Consider the following 23071-nt stretch of genomic DNA (forward strand, 5'->3'; position numbering starts at 1 on the left):
AAGATGTATTCAAGATGGTTATAAAGCTATTCAGCTAAAGTAATACTTCAAAGATTTTAAAAGAGCCCTCTATGAATGATATGACATTGCTATCATTCTATCTGTTTACAAAATCAAAAATACAAGTAATAACCCAATGAGTCCTTCTAGGTAAAAGATTCAATTTAAAAAAGAGAACATTAACAGAGAATTAGTGATGGTGAACAGAACAAGAAAATCAACATAATTAAGAAAGGTCTATAATTATCCAACATGACTTCGTCTGGTTAAACCAATGCAACTTAATAAATAACTTGGCTGCATTGTGAGTGAAAGGGTTAACAAGATCCAGAGTCCTGTTTTCAAATTCTCATATAATAATCCTACTTCAATCAACCTGTAAAGTAAAAGCACTGAATCCACATTAACATCATAACATACATCTTACAATGATAGACAAAAGTCAAACCGTTACTGGGAGATCTCGGTCCTTGTGACAGTAAGGAAAACTTCACAAGAGTGTGCACTTTTGAAAGTATGATCAGTGTATACGGTATAGACAAAACAGGCACCTCCATTATAATTTTTTTTTAATAAATAAAAGCACATTAACATAAAAAGAAGTTAAGCAGCACCTGAAGCCTTTGACATGTGTAACTAAATGCTGGTACCCAAACAGTCTAACTGGTTAAGTTTTACTAAGAGGCGCAAAAAAGGAGCCAATTTGTGACTTAACATTTTAATTCTACAAGAAACAAGAGCTTGTCTGGGCTTACAGTCCTGTCATGTGACAGTGAGTAGCGCACCAGTCTCCACATGTCTTATACTTTGGAAAGCAGACCCGACTCTGGGGCACTCGCCTTAATTAGATTCTGAATTTCCTTGAATTTTGGATGGTCTTTATCAGCCACCAGCTGTAGAAGAACAGCCTCACTTGTAGTCACAATGATCCCAGTTCGAGCAAGACGCTTAAGGAAAAAGAAAAGATAAACATAAATCAAGAAATAAGCATGAGAATGAACACTGTATTAAAACAGCAAAAAGCACAGTGAGACATGTTAGTGGCCTCTATCAAAACCATGGTGCTCAGCCATACTATCAAATTCAGTGATGAGGACAGAGTTCAAACCAGACATACCCGAAACCCATAAGGATGATTCTCAATATTATTAATATTAGCCCCAATTACTAACATTATAAGAAAAAGCAAGGAGGTAGCCAATATAAAGACTTAGATGTGCCGGAGACAGAAGGGATCAAGGCTAAGGACTGTAAAACAGTGATTCTTAAATTCTTTTTCCCTCTCTCCAAATATCCGACGTTAAATTGTATACCCTTTGTTAAACTGTATACCTACTTACAGACCACACATAAAACACCAGCGGCAGAAAAGCCTCATGTGAGGTTAAGGAACATCCCCCTGGATGGTAACAGAACCACCACCCTTGCCACTATGGTAGGCTTTTCAGAAGCACAAACAAGAGTATAAAATTTAAGGTTGTACAGTTTCACTGACAGGTCAAAGAACATCCTTGCTACATTGTTACAAGGAGGGAACAGAGAGTGTGTGTGCAGGAGGGATGAAGAGGGAAAAGGGAAGGAAGGCAAAGAAGAGAAAGGATAGAAAAGAGTGGCAGGGGCGACAGGAAGAGAATTCTAGAGTAGAGATCCATTTCCTAGATATATTTCTCAGAAACCGTAGGGGAAAAGGAGACCAGCTGTTTGTCATCCCATGAAACACCCACTCTAAGAGCCGCAGAAGAGGAGGTGTTCAGACACACTTCCTAAGCAAGTCAGAAAAAACATGCAAATCAGTGTCATGCTGTAAGGGGCACCACTTGAATAAACAGGACATCTCAATGGAGCCAAAATAGAGCCCTCAAATGGCTGTAGGTCCACAGGCCCAGCCTTCCCGCCAGCAGCCTCTTCCTTTACTCCCAAGGACCGAGAAGGGAGTATAAGCCATAGCCCACTTATCAGACGGCAAGTTCAGGCCTCAACCACCGGAAAAGAGGGGTGTCAGGAGAAGCTGATCACAAGTCTCGAGAAATGAAAAAACAGCAGAGCCACAGAGGAAAGAGGAAGAAATAAGCAAGGCTGCCAGTGTCCTTTACATTGGGACAAATACCAGACGATGAGTTAATCTCTGAGTTTTTTAGACTTCTGGAGACTAATTTCCCCTCCTCGCTTTTCAGTAAACTCTTGACTGTCAAGTCAAAACCCTTAGAAATCTCAAAGGACTGTGTGGCTGCTTCAGACAGGAGGGTGGGCAATAAATATAAGACAAGCTGTGTCTCAGGGCCCTGAACGTCCAGTCACCTAAACCCAGCTCTCTCCCTGGCTGGCCTGCCTTCCTTACTGTTCTGTTCAATCAATGGCCTTTCAATGAGTCAGCCTGAATCTGAATCATACTTTCAGTGTCTATGGAACTGCTTTCTATATTCCAAAGTGCTAACGAAGGTCAGTTCTCAGTAATCTTCCTAGTTCTTTCATGAGGCAGGAAGATCAGCAAAGTGTTCCCAGGTCTGAGAAAGAAATGCAATGACCCAGCAAAAACACAGCTTCTCACAGTGCCCTGCTGACCAGAACCGCATCCACCCTAAGCCAACAGCTCTCAGGAATATTAAGAGGCCAAGGCAGGGGCAAGCTGGAAACCAAGAGGCACACACACACAAAAACATTACCTAACTTCAACAATAAAGCATGGCCAATATTGAGCACATTCAAAAGCAACCAAGCCACAGGACTTCCCCGGAGGTCCAGTGGTTAAGACTATGCCTCCACTGCTGGGGATACAAGTTTCATTGCCTCAAGGTGCGGTCAAAACAAAACCAAAAAAACAAACAAAAACCAAAAACAGTAATCAAGCCAAGAACCTGTGTTAGGGGAAGGCATGGCTCATGCCTCTGCTAAGAATGCTAAGATCAGGCTAACACATCTTCCCATGGTGCCTGCCCAGCACCAGCTGGAAACGGTGCCTGAGCAGAAAGAGAACAGGGCACTCGATCCACACACAGGCAGGTTGCCACCCACCACCTTGAGCTGTGAGGGCACCTAAGACACTGGTCCCAAACTCACTTCATCTCCTGGCTTAAAAAAGGGACGATTAAAACTCCAGCTGTTTAATGCAAATGGGTACTTGGCTTAACAGACTTCCAGAGTTCTTCCCTTAGACTGACAAAGTCAGTCCAACTAGGCCAAAGGAAAAGAAAGGTTACTCTGACCCACAAACCTAAAAATACATGACAGCCTCCTAGAGGGCAGAGGAGGAAAAAAGAAAAAAAGACTCAACCCATTAAATTCCCAAGCAACACTTAACAACTTCCCAGAAGTACAAGGACATCCAGTTCAAGAGAGGGTTTTATTCTGTCTTCTCCCGCATTTACCCTGCAATTATAAGTTGAAAGAAAAATGCCTGACAGATGGTAGGTGCTCAAAACATTCTGAGGAGTAAACACACACCACAGATCCCAGCAGAGAAGTTTTAATAACAGTAACGATAAATCTTATTAGTTTAACAATCTGAACAGGCAGGGTGGGAAGTCTCAGGACTGATCTCGAGTAGTTGTGTTTCTCAAGGGAAAGAGAAGACGGGGAGCTGACAAGACCGCTGTTTCACTTTCATAGTCACAGAAGAAAAGAGGAAGCTGAACATCAGTCCCAAGGACTGAGGGACTAACTAAAACGACTCCATAGAAACTTAAGACTGAGCAGAAAAGTCTGAAATGTAGAACATCTTCCCCATCACCTCTCGACCTGCTTCTCTTCTCTCCGACCTCCGCACTGTAACCCCAACCAATGCCGGCTGTTCCGTGCAAGCTCAGTCGCTTCAGTCATGTTGCGATCCTATGGACTGTAGGCCACCAGGCTTCTCCGAATATTGGAGTGGATTGCCATGCCCTCCTCGAGGGGATCTTCCCGACCTAGCAATCAAACCTGCACCTCCTATGTCTTCTGCATTGCACACAGAAATCCACCGCAGCCCATATTTTTTCCTTCCCTCCTCAGAACTTCTCAAGACTAGTCCCTTTTGGGTCTTAGAAGCTGATATATGCTTATATATTTCTGATCGGAAGGAGCACATGAAGAAAAGAATAAGAGCCACAGTAAAAATAAAAGCAACAGCTAACACTTGAGTGTTTATTGTGTTAGACATTAAGTACTACCAATACATTATTTCATTTAATCCTCACAAAAATCCTCCCACATAATGACTATTACTATTTCTATTTCACTGCTGATAAAAAAAATTTAATCAGTTGATCTAAAAAAGGAATGGAAAATTTTACTCAAGTCAAGATGATGAGCATAACCTGGGAACAGCCCCTCAGAAAACTCTGAGAACAGTTCCGCCCATCAGAAGTCAAAGCACAGTTACGTAAGTTTTTTGAGACAGAGGGCTATACATGAAATGATAAATTATTGACAGTTTATAGAATCCAGATCCAAGCGCCACTATGGTGGGTCACATGACCCTTGAGACACTCAGGAGTATTATCTTTTAAGGAGCTGTCCACGCTTTACAGTTGAACAGGTATTTCTTTTGATGGGGAGATGTGCTTGATGCATATTGTGTATACACAGTAGGGGGGGAAAGAGGAAACCAAAGGGCAAAGAAAACTTTTTCAAGTTTAAATTTTTCTATTTGCCATAAAAATATGAATTTTATTTCATATCACGAATGAGAAATCTAAGGCAAATATATTAGGTGATTTGTCCAAGGACACAAATTTACAAAATGCCAGAACCTGCATTCAAACCCATATTATCCCTCTACTGTTTGGACTCCTGATCAGTAAGATTATAGGTTATCTCTGAAAGAATGAGGCTCAGGTATTAAAAGGCCAACTGTTTCATTCTGAGTCGGTAAATGACAGAACTGCCAGCAATAACAACTTTCTGTAATAAATGGCATAATAAAGACACGTCTGAAAAATGTAAATGAATTCAGGACAAAAGTTCTTGAAATCTCTTTACAAGAAAGGAAAATTTCTGGTTTTATATGTTCTTAAATTCTTTGCTTCCTTGGGAACACTTCAAGTTCTGGATCTCAGCATTATCATAAAGGTTATTCACAGAGGAAAACAACTGCCTGTCGAGGCAGGATGGATCAAATTACTAAGAACATTTGAAAAGTGTTAGTTGATTAACTCTGACTGTAAGGAGAGCTTAAAGATCTCTGCTGAGAGGGGAAGAAGCAATACTTAGTATCAAACTAACCAGAGAACCTGATAGTCCAAATGGACTTGAAAATAGTTGAATAAAATTAATAAAACCTCCCTGTTCAGAAATAAAAGAAGGGATGGCCAACCAGGGCCTTGAAAGCACTGCTGCTGCCAGCGACCGCGCCTGCTTCCACATCAGCCCTCCCCACTGACTGGACCCTTGTCTTTCTTTTTCTTATTTGCCGAACTCACCACCCTCGGGAACATTTTAGATTACGAAAAATGACTGAGCAATCTACAGAGAAAGTGGCTCATAGGTCAGTTTATGCATGAAACACTGGAGAGTCTCAAAAAAAAAAAAAATCTACATTTCCCATTCTCAATAAAAGTAATTAGTTAAAAACTCAGCAATTCCAATCCAGATTGACATTACTTTAAAATTATGATAGAATTAGAATTAAACAAAACAGACAGAGATCCACAATGTGAAGATTTCAAAGGATTAATTGTGGGAGTTTGCTTTTCAATAGTCTCGGAATAGGAATTGCTTACGTAAGGCTACTGTTATGCAACGCTGTCGAAAATCACTGACACTCCACGCAGAGAGCCATCAAACCCTGCATGTGAGTGGTGCCCACAGTCAGCAACACTCCTGTTTCCAGAAATTCAAGTCTGACGAAATCTAACACAAAGCTGAACCAGGCTGAGGCCCACTAGGCACAAGGTTTTGGATAGATCTTGATCAGGTTAAGCCTAGATGAGCTGCTTTTAATTTGCAAATCTTTGAATAGTTCAGAGTAAGCTTACTGGAATACCTCGTGGTTCCTGTGCAAAACTGTAGTAAATTTACGAAAGAAGAGGTACAGGAATGTTTAGCATCCCAAGAAATAAAGACAGTGGATGCAAAACAGGAGATGATGGGGAGAACTCAGAGGCTGGCTGTGCATAGTAGAGACCTTGGAAAATGGTGAGTCTGATTACTGTCAGACCACGCTAAAATTTAAGAGGTAAATTTTCACTGCTGTTACATATTTAATATTCTCCAAATTGATCTGGAAGCCTTGGTAAATGAATTACTTTAAAACAGGACAATTACCTCAAGGGCAAACATCCTGTCCATCATGCTTCTCGATGACGTGGCATCAGCAACAATATGAACCTCGATACCTCGGCCAACGAGCTCCAGAGCGGTCTGTTGAATGCATACGTGAGTCTAGATGGAAAGTAAAAACCCACATGTAACACTGTGGTAAACGACAAGTATTTTACAAACATGCAGTGATACGGTACAGCCGAAAGAGCACCACAGGTCTAATGACCTTGTCCTACATCGAGTTTTGCCTTCAACTCACCAGTGACCTCGAGCATAAACAGCATCTCTGGCTTTGGTTTCCTCTTTGTAAAGTTAGGAACTGAATAACATCAATGGTCTTTGTATTGGGAACCCTGAACATATTCTTACACCTCTGTGAGCGTTTTTTAAAAAATATTTTCATCTGTGTTTCATCTGGATGACCTTCATTCAGCTGACTACTACCACCCAGTTTTGATGCCACTCACAGTTGGGTTTATTTCTGTTTTCACACCAAATGCCTGACACAAAGAATGCGTCTGCAGTACTGTCGACTGAGATAACGGTGGGAAAACTGAGTTGTTAAAAGGCACCCAGTAGTAACGGTAGGCCAAATTAAAAATAACATGTAGCTTAGGCAAAAAATACGCAGCATACATCACCAGCAAATGCATTATACAGACTCCATCTTTCTAAGCACAGACTTGTATAATTCATTGGCAGGGAATAAAGAGTAAAAACAGGCTCCAACAATAAGTGGATTAGCAATGAAAGCAGATTTTAATAATGCGACAAAGCTGACCTTATCTTCACACGACAAGACAGCCATGGAAAATTATCGACTGATAACTCATTAAAGTTAGCACTGGAGGACTGCTCAAAGATTTTGATTACATGAAGAGCTAATAATGATGAACAAACAAGAAAAAGTATAAAAGTCAGCAACAAGATTTGGCATGACAAATAGGCTTCTTTTATTTTGTCAGTATTGAAGTCAAAATACAGAAATATTTAATATACATCTGAAACTGAGGATACATCTTTCTACTATTAAAACCTACTACTATGAAACCTACTATCAAAACATTATGGCTGTCTTAAATATTATTTGGGTTTCATTGTTTTTATGGTTTTCATAATTTTATAATTTCAGTTCAAGAAGTTCTTAAAAGCTATGAATAAATACTTATATTCTGCATCCACATGTCAAAAAAAAAAACCCAAAAATCATTTTAGTCAGCATTAAGAATCCATGAACATATTTTTTCCTTAAAAAAAAAAAAAGTACATGATTCAAATGTGAAGGACAGTGAACTACAGGTTTTCTAGAACAAAGGTTCTAGAACAAAACAAAAGGTTTTCTAGAACAAAAACATGACCAAGATGAACACCTATAGCTCCTATATAAGTAAACATACTATCTTTGATGAAAGTGTGTTCTGAGTAGTGGTTTAAAGTAAAGGCCCAAAGATCAATCAACCTAGATTCAAATGCAACTCAATCCTTTAACTAACTTTAACTTTTGAGCAAGACACACAGCATCTGTGTTTAAGTTTCCCCATCTCTATAATATGAGGAGACCAAAAGTACTTAGAACAGAGGATTGTTCTGAGAGTTTAACAAATTAAAGGATAAAAGAGTGGACCAGTGCCATGACAACAGTCAACATTTAATAAATGGTGGGGGTTATTTTCTACCAGTTGTTGCTGTTTAGTCACTAAGTCACGTCTGACTCTCTTTGGACCCCATGGATTATAGCCCGCAAGGCTCCTCGGTCCATGGGATTATCCAGGCAAGTATACTGGAGTGGGTTGCCATTTCCTCCTCCAGGGGATTCCAGACCTAGGGATCAAACCCATGTCTCCTGCATTGGCAGGCAGGTTCTTTACCACTGAGACAACAGGGAAGCTCTTTTTACCTACACAGTATTCTATATACATGGAGAAGGAAATGGCAACCCACTCCAGTATTTTTGCCTGGAGAATCCCATGGACAAAGGAGCCTGGTGGGCTACAGTCCATGGGGTCGCAAAGAGTCAGACGTGACTGAGCAACTAACACATACACATATTCTATACACAAAATTACATTCTGGAAATAACAAGTTTTCTACAAATGAATTGTGTCCAAAACAGAACAAGTGGTACTTACTTCTACTCCAAACAACACAACACTCCTGACTCCAGGAATCTCTGCTAATGCTGCTTCCACTTCCGGTAATACCATTGAAAATTTGGTCTTTGGAAGTACCAGCTTTACACCTGTTAAATCAATTTCTTGAACAGTGCTTCCAAGACCTTTAGGGTACTGTTCTGTTACAATAACTGGAATTCCTAAAATCCGGGCCCCTTGTAACTGGGGGGGAAATAAAAAGCACAAAGATAAGTACCAATATACATACATTTGTATATGAATGTATATCACGCTTCAGCAAATTGGAAAAAATAAACAAGCAAGCATACCAATCTCTGTCCCACACTAATAATATCTCCAAAATACTTGATGGCTGGTCTGAACCTTTCTTGCATATCACAGCAGAAAAACACAGTGCTTGAAGGTGTAAGATTTCCCAGGGTAGTGAGCTGAGGAAAAAAGAAAGAATGATTTAGCATTTGTTATACAGTGACATTTATTTTCAGCTGGAGGTCAGTAAAGAGAGAAGAACATTCCTACTGTTTGACCCATTATGTCAATTTTAACAACTATTATTTAGAAGAAATGATATGAATAATAGGAAAACAAATTATCCCCAAATATGTCCACTGAATTGCTTTTAATAGTGAAAATTTGAAATAAACCAAGAACTGAAATACAAAAAATGATTTCACAAAACATGTTTAGCCTATTAAAATAGTATATGCATATGTTTTCAAAAAATGCACACCTCTAAGAAGAAACGCTTGTAATCTAATGTTAATTTTAAAAAGAGAACAGTTCAATAGTATTTCAAAACTCTAAAAATATGAATAAAAAGTAGAAGTAAATAAATATATGAAAATATTGATAAGTGGTTACATAGTTAGGGATGCTGATAATATTTTTTTTCTTAATACCTTTCTTCTGTTTTTCAAATGATGTTTTAAAACATTTGCTAAATGTTATTTAAAAGTATGTATTACTTTTATAATAAAAATAGTAAAAAAAACTTAAATTTGATGACAATATTGCTTACAAGTACAAAGACTAAAATTTAAAATAATCTGTAGCAGACTGTGAAACAAGAAATGAAGAAAAAAAAAAAAGAAACAAACCTAGAATTACTACTACATCAAGACTGAAATATTAAATCAGTACTCTCAAGAATACCGTCTTAAGAGTTAAAAAAAATGCAATGAAATGATGCCAACCACATCACCATTGTCAAATGGAGAGACATAAACCTGACATCTGAATTCTTACACATATTTATCACAATCAAGAAAATCAATGAATCAAGATGAACACTGGGTATTAGATTACCAAGCTTCACATTAATTGCTGTAGTTGGTCTACTACAATAACTTGGGCCCAACATGGATCTCCCCAAAAGTGAAAAATCATTGTTAAATACAAGAATTTGATCTGAGTTCTGAAAAACCCACTGTGCTTTTCTTTCCACCTTCTCAAATTAGAGAAGCTCTGGAAAGGACGCAGTTTGATCCTGAATGAGGCCATGCCACTACTCTTGGTACCCCTGAAGGCTCGCCTCTAATGAACCTAAACCACCAACAGATAATAATTATTTCTACTTTTCTAGAGAAACCTGAGTCCTGACTACAAAGCTGGTGGCTTCACCCACAGCCTGACCCTAGACTCTGCCTTAGTACCTCGGCACAGGTATCACACTTAAGAAACAATTACTCCAAGAATTAAAGGAATCATTAAGAGGAACCTTTGATCCTTAGCAGTATGACTGCTCTAGCAAGCATGTACTTTATTTATCTGCATCCTGGTCTGACGGACTGTGGCACCTTAATCTCCCTCTGGTATTAACTCTACAGATGTGTACTGATTAACCACATGCGGCCCAACACCATGTCCATGTGAAAAGGGGAGTACCATCTGCACTTCTAAAACTACGCAGAGGGTTTTCCTACTCTGTCATAAGGAGTGTTTAAAATAAATATTCAAGCATTTTTAATTATATATGCTCATCTTTGGCTGCTTCTTTACTTAAATTTTTAATGCAAGTACCATGCTTCCATTTCAGTCATTATCAAAAGCAATGAATCTGACGACTATATAAGTACTTAGGGTACTAGGTTGAAAACCAACCACTATTTATAATCATGTATCTTAAATTCTCAGTAAATATTAAATGTTGGCTCAAAATCCATATATATATACTACTTTAGAAATTTGAACCAGGGGTCCCGAGTGAAAAATGATGTGTTGAAGGAACACTATGAAAAGCGGTTTAGCTACAGTTGCCCTGTTTAAAACAACTGCAATGCAACTCAGCAATCCTGCCATTCTACAACATATGAAAACCAGCAAGCAGGCAAAATAAAACTCTACAAAGTTGCCAGGGTATGCTGGATGGCCATGCACTAATACACTGGCCGCCTACACTTGCTTGGATCTCCAGCTCTCAGATCTTACCTCAGACTGTAAGGATTAACTCTGTATACATTCTTAACCAGTTTGGTTGTCTGGATTATAAATTAACATAAGGTTAGAAACAGCAAATGTGAAAGTTTGCTGAAGACAGGCAAAGGGATAGCAGCAAGGAATAACAGCCGAGGAAGAAGAGATTCAAAATACAGTAAATGCGGATCAAATCTCAACCAGTTCTCAGTCTAGACTCCAATGAAGGAGTAACGAGCTGTATGTTAAGTTATAAACTGAGACAAAATCATTGTCTTACACCCATTAAGAAAATCAGTTACATAATATTTCAGGACTACCATATAAAATGGTCAAACTATTGAATATTGGGAAGTCAAAGGAATAAAACCATACCTACTCAGAAATCCTAGATTATTCAGAGTTGTGGTCTCCCAGAGTTCCTGTTACCTGGCGCTTCCCAACACCTCATTACAGCTGTGAGGTATCTGTTCTGGGCAGGGGACCTCATCAGACATATGTCGTATTAGAGGAGGTCAGCAAACGCAGCCCTGAAATCCTTTCCAACAAAGGAATCCATCATCTTTAAACTTTCAGTTAAAGAAAGAAGCCACAGAGACAAGGGATTGAGGGCAGAGATGACTGGTTATAATTTCGTGAAACAAAAATGCCTAGATACTCTCCTCTCCAGGAGTGGCCACCCCGTGAATGTGGCCTGCACTGAGCAATTTGCTTCTTCACAATAGAGAATCGAGTAAGAGGGTGATGACGAATACGGCCTCAGCCAAGCCATCAAGACTGAGGCAATCAGTGAAGTCATGGTGATGGTATTCAGCCTGGACATGTGATGGGAATGACCTTCATGATCTTCCTCTCAAAATCCCACAACCCTGGTTTAAACAGAGAAAACAGCAGAGAAACCCAAACTGAGATCATTCTACCAAAATATCTAATCAGTACTCCTCAGAATTGTCAAGCTCATTAAAAACAATGACGCTTTAAGGAATCGTCATAACTCAGAGGAGCGCAAGGACATGTGGCAACCAAACATAACTAGTATCTTGGATTGGATCCTGGAGCAGAAAGAGGATATTAGGGAAAAGCTTGTGAAATCTGACTAAAGTGCGGCACTCAGCTAATAGTAATGCACTAATGTTGGTTCTTTAGTTGTGACAAATATGCCACAGTGATGGAAGATGTTGGCAAGAGGGGAAATGTCACATATACAGGAACTCTCTGTATTATCTTTGCAACTCTCCTTGTAAATCAACACTAGTCTAAAATTAAAAATTTAGGTAATAAAATAAAGCGGTCTCCCTATGTCATAACAGTAGCGGGAAAAGCCACTACTTTATGCATAATCTCCATATCATACAAGGGAGAAAAAGGAGGAGCTGAGGCTACCAAAAAAAAAAAAGACAACTACTGAAAATCTCTAACTATGTCCAAGCAACCCCTATCCGCCCCAAGTCCACATGAATTTCAATAGCTGTTAAATTACACACTGACTCTATAATCCAGGGACTTCATAATTTGACTCAGAAACTCCTCTTAAACCGAAACCTTGTAGATAACTAAAAGTGCTGCTCATCATCAGACTTGTTGCAACTCCAAGAAAGCAAATTAAAAGTGGACTTGACCAAATGCTGTCACAGGTAAATGTGTAGCAATTAGAGATCAACACATATTCAAGAAGTCTGAAGAAATCACATATAAAAATGTTTATATACACACACCTTCATATATTTATATATCTATCTACATACATCACTATATGCATATACATAAAAATATGTATTTTAATGTATTGAATACATATTTCAACACAAAAAGTTGATCACAATAATGGCTTCCTCAAGCAACAGTTTAAGACAAATTTCAAATATAAAACTTTTGCCCACTTTCTTAAGAACTGTCATAGCTAGAATTTGACCTTAGATTTCATGTTCAAAAGACTCTTCATCCCCAACTTCCATGACTACCATGACCATAACAGTATTCAGCCCGCTTCACATCCACACGTGATCTGACCATTTTCTTACAACAGCTGCTACGTCTGCAAGGAACCCGCTCCTCCCTTGCTTGGTGCCCGGCTTCTTGGGACAGGTGCAAACACGATGGCAGGTCTTGTTCAGGGAGATGTGCCGGGCCACATCTGATCTCGCCATAAACGTAGCACATGGTGAGTGCTGTGTGTTGAACTGTGTGCTCCGAAACTCAGATGCTGAATTCCTAACCTCCAGTATTGCACCACGGTACTGCCTTATTTGGAAACAGTCACTGAAAACAGAGTCAGTTAAGACGAGGTCATACTGGAGCAGTGTGTGTGTGCGGGCTCAGCTGTGTCCCAACTCTTTGTGACCCCATGGACGGCAGCCCATCAGGCTCCTCTGTCCATGGAATCTCCCAGCCAAGAACACTGGAGTGGGTTGCCATTTCCTCCCCTAGGGGATCTTCCCAACCCAGGTGGATGCCTCATCCAACATGAGAGGCATTCTTATTAAAAAGGGAAATCTGAGCACAGAGAAGCCCATGTGAACATGCAGGCAGAGATCAGTGTGGTATGTCTACAAGTCAAGCAATGCCAAAGGTGGCCAACCTACCACCAAAAGCCAGGAGAGGCATGAAACGGCTTCTCCTTCACAGTCCTCTCAAGGACCCACATCTGACCTAAAGCCTTTAGAGCTGGGAGAAAATAAATTCTGGTTATATAAGCTACTCAGTCTGCAGTCCTCTGCTACCCGAGCAAGCGACTACAGTGTGTGAACTGTGTCTCTCTAGAAATGACTGAAGCTTGAACTTATGAATGTGCTGTTTTCAAACTTTTAGTAGTCTATTACAGCAACAATATAGGCATGATGTGCTTGGGAGAGGGGTCCAGAAGGGAATATGAGGTATCTTTATTTTACTGAGAAGTGTTTCCAAGGAAACCTTGGAAAGGTACAGGAAGGCTTTGTTTTAATATCAACTCAAAACAGAGGCCTGTGACAGGACTCTCTCAGGCAATACAGGTCAGCCCGTGGGCATCAGAGTCTGAGTTCAAATGTCAACTTCACTAATTTCAATTGCAAATCATTAACATTTCTAAACAGCAGCTTCTTAATTTGGCTTCGCTGGTGGCTCAGAAAATAAAGAATTTACATGCAGTGTGGGAGACCCAAGTTCAATCCCTGGGTTGGGAAGATCCCCTGGAGAAGGGCATGGCAACCCACTCCAGTGTTCTTGCCTGAAGAATCCCATGGACAGAGGAGCCTGGTGGGTTACAGTCCATGGGGTCAAAGAGTCAGACACAACTAAACACCTTCACTTCAATCTGTAACAAAGTAATAAAAATAGTTGCTCCCTCATAGGGCTATTTCAAAGACTAAATCAGTTTCATGTAAATCCATCAATAAAAGCATTAGGTTACTGTGCATCCCTCCTATAGCAAACATACACTGTGCTGTCAAGTTTAGCACATGTTAAAAACAGTTCTTCAATAATGATCTTAAAATACCACTTACTACTAATATGATCCCTTAAGAAACCAAGAAATATATATAGAGAAACATTGGTAATGTCTAACCTGTTAGCACAGTCTACAGAATTAAGAAATGGTTCATAAAGTAGATTCCCAAATGTTACCAAAAGACTTACAATTATTTGTACATGATCTGTTTCTGGAAAAATAGGTTTGGGGCTTTTTAATTTAGACTGCAAAAGAACATTTATTTCACTCTTATTTTGCAACCTACTCACCTGTTGTGAACACTAATGTGACTGGCATTAAGATTACAACTCAAGCTTGTAAGTTCAAGTTTGAGCTTTCCAACAGCCCGCAGGAGGCCAGCCAACTCCACCCATTTCAGTGCTGTGGATGGAGGGGTTTCTTTACATTGTACCTGATGTTGGGGTGACGGTGAAGCTGACCAGATCCCAGGAGCACAGTGACATCTGAATCTACACTGAATTCCCCCTGGCAAATTAAACGTAGAAAAAAAATCCCGAACACAGATCATAGCTTCCACTGGCACACAGTTTATTTATAGGTAGCCTCTCATGTATTCACAAAGAGCAAAATGTATACAACGCTTTGGGCAGTAATTTGAAATGTTAAATTTTCTACAAGACGTGTGGGTGGGCGAGAGACAATCCCTTAGGATTCAGCTGTTATCTCCAGAGCCCCTGACACTATCTGCCTCCTGAGAAAAGTGCTGCCTACTTCTCTAACTCAAGAGTTCTGAGCATTAGCTTATCTACCTGCTCCTCCTACACACTCCATGGTTAAGGTTCTGAAATCAAAAATCACCACCTTCCAACTAGCAAGCCCAAGGGAGACCCAAGTCCTTTCCCTTTTCTTTTCAAACCATGCCTTCTCTTCCTTCCCACCCTGAACTCTGGGGCACCTTCTAGCTATAAAATGTCCATAACTCTAACCTTCATACTAATACACTTCCAAGAAAGTAAAATCTGGAGCACAATCCCTTCCCAATTAAACACCTCAGAGAAGGTCAAAATAACCTTCCCAGGAAAGCCCTTATCTTCTGCCCACACAAAGCTGCCAGAGCCGTCCCTCCTACATACTCATAAAATACTCTCACTGGTGCCATTCTTAACCATGTCCGTTTCTTCCTCTCTTCTACTTGGGTTCTGCCTTCCCTGGTGACAAGCTGGAAAAATACACTGGTAGGGTATGATATCAAATTTACATGAGCTTCCAGGGTTGAATTCTCTATTAGTTAAAACTTGGGAAATACCTTGTGAAAATTTAACACTTGTAAGTCATAAAAATGGCTTAAATTGCCACTACATAAGCCTCTCATTTATATTTCTTCCCCTTCATCTCAAAATACTTCAGACGTCAAGCATTTTGAAAAAGCTGAAGACACATAAAAAGTGCTTGAAAGACGAGCTGTCTTGAGCTACCTGAGCTGCCAGCAGATACTAGGTCACTGTTACAGAATATTTCAGAAAGGAAGACACTAAAAAGTTAGCATAGCCTAATACTGGCAGTTGGGTTCTTAAAGATGACTCTCCACAGAACCACTAACCACCCACCAGTGCGGGCACTGTCAACAAGCAACCAGTGTGTTTTTCAGGGTCATGAGCAACAGTCAGGACAAGCCTGAAAGCAAACTCAGACCCTTGTGGAAATTGAGAATACATTCTAGAACATACAGGATATTAGCCAGAGCTGCAGAGGCTATAAGGTCTTCTCTGAAATGACAAATGGCATTATTTAAGCCATGGATTACATGTGGCCAAACACGCTCTTCCTCCCTGCTTCTGGTAGAAGGAGCCTGTTGCCCCCTGAGCGTGGCCTCCCTGATCGGCCACCTCGAGTCTTCCTGACTGACAGGCATCTGTTCCACAGAAGCAATAAATAGCATCAAAACACATGATGTTACAAGCCCAAGTTTGTCGCTTGTTTCCCGTTCTGCTCGATATATTCATTAAGCATGAAAAGAGAACATGAATGCTGTGGCCAGTTGTAGGACCTTCACATGCTTTATTTACCACGGGACCTTGGGCAATTTCCTACATGTTCTGCTCTTTGGCAAAATGAAGGAGCAGGAATTTAGGTAAGGAGCATGAATTCGGTCTTACCCCTGTTTACATTCATCGTGTCAGGCACTTAGAGCTGCCACTCAAATGCAGAATGAACTCTTAAGTTCTTGTCCAGCCATGAAATGTCCATGTCCTCAGGATTATACAGTTGGGTTCCAAAAAATATAGCAAAATGGTCATGAAAAGAAATATCTTCCCTTTTCCTTCTGGGAGTATCCATACATATATACATACATGTGTGTGAGCATGTATACACATATATATCTCTCCATATGGAAGGTATAAACAGGTATCAGAATAAGCATATGGATATAGATGGCATGAGTGTGCAACCCTCCACATCATCTATTTTTAAGTTTCAGGAGGCACCGGGCTGAAGAAGTCAAGCTACTGTGATTACAAAAATGAAATTATATAAACATATTTTTAAATACTTTAAAATATCTAAAGTATCATGTAACAGGAATTCTTGGACTATTTGGTGAAAAATAATTACATTTTAAAAAGGATGGGGCAGAGTAGTGCTACTATAATTATTATTTTAAACATCACCACAAAAACTTAAACTATATTTTACCCCCGATATCAAGCAAAATACTTCAAAAGCCACATGTGTCCTGAATTACATAATGCCTTTTGAGAATGTACAAGACATCTCAGGTATAGTCATACATATTATTAACTTCTTTAGTTAAAAAGAGTTGTCAGACCCAGACTTTGAATTTTTCAAAATAAAAAAATCCTATTATTGGGGTAGAGGGAGGCCTTAAAGACTTAGGAAAGGCATCAGTCTGATGGCATAACATCTCTTAGGTAACAGTCCACCCTCCCTCCCAACCACTACAGGAAACACATCACAAAGAAGTCAGCCTCCTCGGTAAAGCTCCAGATCTCTTCAGCTAGTATTTGGATTCTCGCCTTTATTAACGGATTTGTCAAAGGTGCATCCAACTTCTTCGGTATTTTTGGCAGCATTAATCTAAACAGACTGACAAGGAAGTGTGCAGAAGGTGTCCGCCATGAAAACTCCTGAACACACAGAAATGGGGAGTAGTAAAACCCAATCAACCACAACTCCCAAGAGCAGGGCAAATTCTAGGGTGTCAGACACCAAGTTCCTGCCTCTGTTTTGGCTCATCAAGGGTTGACCATGTAATCTCACAGCCTTTGTCCTCTGATTAAAGTACCTGCTTTGGATGTTTCTGGACTGGGTGCTGGAGTGATAGCAAACAAGATCAATTCCTCAGACAACAACTGAAAAAAAAAAAAACTAGAGGACAATCCTCAGAAATGACATCTGAATATTAAAGTGCCTTCTAAACCTGAACCCCGCATTTCAGTTTGGTTTTCCAAAGAAATGGCTTACCTGTTTCTCAACCAAAAAATTGTTGATGGTGGAGTACCTAAAATACACCTTTTATTGTTGCTTTGCAACAGTGTAAATCCTAGAGTGAATCCTCTGAGCAGAGCACAGAAAGAACGCAGGAGGCATATCTGTGCAGTATGAGCACACGGCTTTTTAAAAATATTAAAAAGCTATAAAATAATCCTCAAGTATAACAACTTTTTTAGCCAGCACTACCAGGAAAGAATAGTCTGGCTAAAGTTGAGTATTTAAGAAGGTACTGCAGCCTGATTCGAATGACTTTTTCAAGGCAGTCAATGTATACCTGTAACCAACAGATTTCGATGACAGCTACTAGGAAAAGGCTAAACACGGTTATTTCACTTAGGGAAGGCTGAAGATCAAAGGAACTGAAAGCTGGGAAAGAGGAGGGGTGAAAGGATAGGACTCCAGAAGTTTGTGTTTCCGCAAGTGGTAAACACAACTCCGGGAACAAACCCCAAGGCCGACACTCCGCACAACCTCCTTCCCCCGGTTCTGCATCACCCCAAAGAAAAACACAGCTACTCTGCCCAGCCCTTGGGTTACGCAGGCGGCTGGGACTTGCTCCCGGCACACAAAGCGGATGCGGGAGGCTGAGGACCACACACGTGGGGGCGTTCGCGCGCGCCGCCTCTAGCAGGGAGGCCCACGCCCCATCCTTGGCGGAGGACAGCCGGTGACCGTCCCCTTCGGACAGGCGCCGGGGCTGGGCCGTTCGCGAGGCTTGCGACAGCGGCGCGGCCCTTCCCGGTCGGCGAGACGCACGGGGCCGGCCGCCGCGGGGCACCTGAGGAGCCCGGCGGGGACGGGGACGCACGGGGACCCGGAGCGGCGGGGCGCGCGGCCCTCCCGCGGGACCCACCTGGATCTGCAGCGGCACGAGGCGCACCTTGCAGCGCTCGCTGACCGCGAAGCCCTTGGGCAGGTCCACGTACTGGCCCCACTCCTCCGCGAAGAGCTGCACCACGAATTTGCGGTGCATGTCGATCTGGTCGCCGTACAGGCTGAGGAACTTCTGGATGAGGAGCTCGTAGCCCGCGCCGTGCGGCACGGCCGCCGGCCGCGCAAAGACGGAGAAGCAGAAAAGCACGGGGACCGTGCCCGACGGCGCCCCCGCGCCCGCGCCGCCGCCGCCGCCGGGGAGCGCCGCGACCGCCGGCTCCGCCGCCGCCATGTTCCCCGAGCGTCTGCGAGCTCCAAGGCCGCGAGGCGCACACACTGCCGGCCGCCGCGGCCCCGCCTCCCCGCGCCGCCCGCCGCCCGCCGCCCGCTCGGGAAGGCGAGGGGGCGGGTCCTGGCGGCCGCGGCTCGCGCGCCCTCCTCCTCGCCCGGGCGGAGGGCGGACCCCGCGGAGCGCCGGGCTGTGGGACCTGGGCGCCTGACCAGGCGCCTGCGCCCGCCGCCGGGTCCGCCCCCTCCAACCTCCGGCGGGCCGGGGATCCCGCACACCCTCGACCTTCCTGGGCTGTCCCGGGCTCCAATCCTCAGAGGAGATCGGTGCCCCCGCTTCCAGCCCGCTCCGCCCACCGTCGAGCGGTGTGCTCCGGCGTTTGGGGCTGTGCTTAGGAATTCGGGGCTGTCCGGAGAGATCTGCTGGGGTGCGTTACCTGTCGGCCTTGTCGAAAGGCAGGAAGTCCTTGAAGACGGCGATAGTTATATTAAAACCGGTAGGGCAGCTGACAGATGCCCTAAGAAGAGCGGTGGAAGTCAACGCTTCCTTAGGAGTGCCATCCAAGACCTACAATTTCATGTTTTTTTAACCCCATGAAACACAGTCTCTCCAGTCGTGGATTTGAGATCTTACCCTATCTATATCTCAACCCAATTTCCGGGAGAACTTGGATTGAGCATTGGCAAATGTCAAGGGGTTTAAGAGTGAAAATCAGGATTTTTTGTTTTTTTAATTCAAGCTGAGGATTTTGTTTTTAAGCAAGTAAAAACAATTACCTTCTAATAATTTTTTTACTTGTGAACACTTTAAGGCACTATAAATAGCTGGAAATAGAAAAGTATACACTATGAACGAAGTTTCCTTAAAGGCCAGGTCCCCGGAAGATAGGCTTATGAATCTAAATAAAGTAAGATTTTAGATGTCAGGGGTTTCCTCCTCTTAGAAGGAAATAAGGAAGGTGCAGGGTTTCTTAGCTGGCACTGTTGACGTTTGGAATGGACGCTACCTTTCCGTGGGGGCTATCTTGGTGTTTGTACAATTTTAGCAGCATCTCTGTCCTCTACCCTCTAGATGCCAGTGTCACCCTGCACTTCCCTCTCACACTGAATTTGATCTTGACAATCAAAAAAGATGTTTCCAGACATTGTCCAGTATACCCCAGGAGACAAATTTGCCCCCAGTTCAGAGCCACTGCTTTAAAGAAATGCCAATACCATCCTTTGGCCTTTACTTCTCACTTGTATCCAGGCTACTGAAAATAGTCTGTTTTCTGGCTCCTCATCAAACTTTGAGATTCCATTTAAAACTGTTGTCTGAATCCATCAGACTCCAAGTGATATTTTTGCAGGTATCACTTCACTGCAAGGTCTTCTGTGTGCAGATGTGCAAATCTGTGCTAATAGAATGGTAGTTTGTCTAGACTAATTACCCAAAGGTACCTATTCTAGGTATTAGTCTAGGGGGACTAATTGTAAAAGAGGTCCTTCTCCTTACTTATGCCTCCGAGACAGAGCAGGTTAGAGAACTTGATCTGAACCTCAGACCCTCTCAACAAGCACCTCTGCATCTGCACAATGTTTTCTGGTGGTCCTCAGTCAACATGCTTACTCCAGTCTCAGATTTTTTAAGTAGGTTTCTAACGAAACCAATTTCCATATCCATTGTACTACCTGAGATTGACCTTTGGCCATTTTATTTAAAATTGCAGTCTCTGTGGGAATAACACACAAATAGCATTAATAAAGCAGGTATTTGAAGGACACATTCACATTTAAGAGTACCAACTGTGTCATCCCTATGCTAGAAAAGGGCCATCAGTATAGCTTTCATTGATAATTTACTCTTCTCTGGAATTTAATTATTAGAGCATTAAATTTGATAAATGTTGTTGGAAAGAGTCAATGAATAAGAATCCATTAGCAGATATTCGAATGACAAGTAGAAAATAACTATCCTAACTGACAAAATCATCACAGATAAAATGCCCAAAATGATCTCAAATAAGACTCTCAGGAGGTTTACTAGTTAAATTTAAGTACTTACTTTCAGAATTTAAATTCTAAGCAATTCAAGAAGTTAGTTTATACAGTATTGATTAATATGTTAATGTACTACAGAAACAAATGTCAAAATCTCAGTGGATTAATACAACAAAGGCTTATTTCTTACTCCCCCTAATGAGCAGCAATATTTGACAAGTTGGTCTCTCTTTCCATTTCAATCATATTCTTCATTTCCTGGATACCATTCTCTTTTATTTCTCCTTCTACTTCATTTTTAAGCTCTTTTCCCACCTTCTCCTCATTTCCCAGATCTCTAAACATTTCAGTACACAGGGCTTAGTCCTCACACCTCTTCTTTAAGATGTATGGCTTTAAATACCACCCATAGACCTTTGATTCGGAGAAGGCACTGGCACCCCACTCCAGTACTCTTGCCTGGAAAATCCCATGGACGGAGGAGCCTGGTAGGCTGCAGTCCATGGGGTCGCTAAGAGTCAGACACGACTGAGCGACTTCACTTTCACTTTTCACTTTCATGCATTGGAGGAGGAAATGGCAACCCACTCCAGTGTTCTTGCCTGGAGAATCCCAGGGACCGGGGAGCCTGGTGGGCTGCCGTCTATGGGGTCGCACGGAGTCGGAGATGACGGACGTGACTTAGCAGCAGCAGCAGCAGCAGCAGACCTTTGATTTTCAGATTTATGTCACACAAGGCCTCATGCCTGAATGCCAGACTCATATATACATGTGCTTATTTGATATCGCCATGTGAATTTCTAATAGATTTCTCACATTTAATTTGGTTTGCACCTTCCCAAGATTTCTCCCTCTGTGTTAGCATGTAAGCATATGTCAACCTTATTTTACTAAGTACAATTACCATGAGCTTATCCTTTATTCCTCTTTCTCTCCCCCTGTAGTCTATCAACAAGATCTGATCATCAAAATCCAAACTTTCTCATCCATACAGTCATACCACCCAAGGCCAAACCACCATCGTCCCTCATCTGACTAAAACACTATCATCTTAAACAGTGCCTATTGTTGATTTTTGTACTCTCAAAGGCCATTTACTACAAGCCTCTCAATTCCTGCAGTGAAAAGACAGAGAACATTGAGGGTCAGGGCTAGGACTTAATAAGAGTAACAAAGCTCCAAAGAACATTAAATTCTTAAACAATACATATTTTCTATGCCAAGGTCAGGGACCTGGTTAGGAAATGGAACCATGACACAGGCAATGGGATTGATAAAACTAAAAGTCTTAGTCCTCAGATTCCTTGGGCTTCCGTGGTGGCTCAGATGGCAAAGAATCCACCTGCAGTGTGGGAAACCTGGGTTTGATCCCTGGGTTAGGAAGATCCCCTGGAGAAGGGCATGACAACCCAGTCCAGGATTCTTGCCTGCAGAAATCCATGGATGGAGGAGCCTGGCAGGCTACAGTTCATGGGGTTGCAAAGAGTCAGACGCAGCTGAGCGATTAACACTAGTGATTAACTTCAGATTCCTTAATGACCAGCATCCCCTCATGTTTTGAAGACAAGGCTTTTCCTTAGCAAGACATAAATTTTCTCAGGATTTTCCCTCCACCTTCCTTCCTGGTACCTAGGCCCATGCATAGGCTTAAGCAATAGCAAATCCAGGCCGTAGTTGTACTGGGCCTGTTAAAGAGGGAAAGGGATGATATCTCACAGGAATTACAGAATCTCACAAGCATGTACCAGCTGAGACCATGCATGGGCCTGCAATATGAGGGTGCACAGTCAAGGAGGCGAAGTATAAGTTTATCAATCAAGAAACTACCAGCATACGGGATTTAACACCATTGTAAAGCTTTTTGGGAGATAGACCAGCTGCTTTTAGGGCAGCTTCTACATGGACCATACATTTACATTTCTCAAACCAAAGCTATGGCAGCTGTCTTTCCCTCCGAAGAGGTATAAAGTGACTGGACATCCTTCAGAACATCACACTTGTCCACTATATTGATAACATAATGCTAATTGGAGAAGAAAAGGAAAAAGTAATTATTCGTGGCAGGCCTTGGTAAGACAAAAGAACTCCAGAAGGGAGAGAGGATCTCAGAAGTTTCAAGGACCCACCACATTAGTAAAATTTTAGGGTTCAGTATCTAGGACTTTCCAAGACACCTGGTGAAAACAAATAATTACTTCTTGCACTTGCTCTTCTCATCATGAAGAAG

At 41.8% G+C, this 23071-nt stretch overlaps 1 protein-coding gene across 1 annotated transcript; it reads right to left on the reverse strand.

Moving 5' to 3' along the window:
* Positions 1-702: 702 nt before the first annotated feature.
* ISOC1 (isochorismatase domain containing 1) lies at positions 703-18913 on the reverse strand. Its single transcript, XM_020893492.2, has 5 exons — positions 18557-18913; positions 8678-8797; positions 8367-8570; positions 6241-6357; positions 703-947 (listed from the first exon to the last, which is right to left on the reverse strand). The coding sequence occupies exons 1-5, from the start codon at positions 18866-18868 to the stop codon at positions 801-803; spliced, it is 900 nt and encodes a 299-aa protein (XP_020749151.2). The 5' UTR covers positions 18869-18913; the 3' UTR covers positions 703-800.
* Between the last annotated feature and the right edge of the window lie 4158 nt (positions 18914-23071).

The sequence above is a fragment of the Odocoileus virginianus genome, chromosome 3 (assembly GCF_023699985.2).
Source record: "Odocoileus virginianus isolate 20LAN1187 ecotype Illinois chromosome 3, Ovbor_1.2, whole genome shotgun sequence".
Taxonomy (NCBI): domain Eukaryota; kingdom Metazoa; phylum Chordata; class Mammalia; order Artiodactyla; family Cervidae; genus Odocoileus; species Odocoileus virginianus.

Excerpts from the sequence above, each read along its gene's own strand:
- ISOC1 (XM_020893492.2), bottom strand. The coding sequence starts at position 18,868 with ATGGCGGCGGCGGAGCCGGCGGTCGCGGCGCTCCCCGGCGGCGGCGGC. Across the intron at positions 6,358-8,366 it reads TTGTGTTGTTTGGAGTAGAA|ACTCACGTATGCATTCAACA; the intron begins GTAAGTACCACT and ends CTTTCCATCTAG. Across the intron at positions 948-6,240 it reads ACAGGATGTTTGCCCTTGAG|CGTCTTGCTCGAACTGGGAT; the intron begins GTAATTGTCCTG and ends TTTTTCCTTAAG.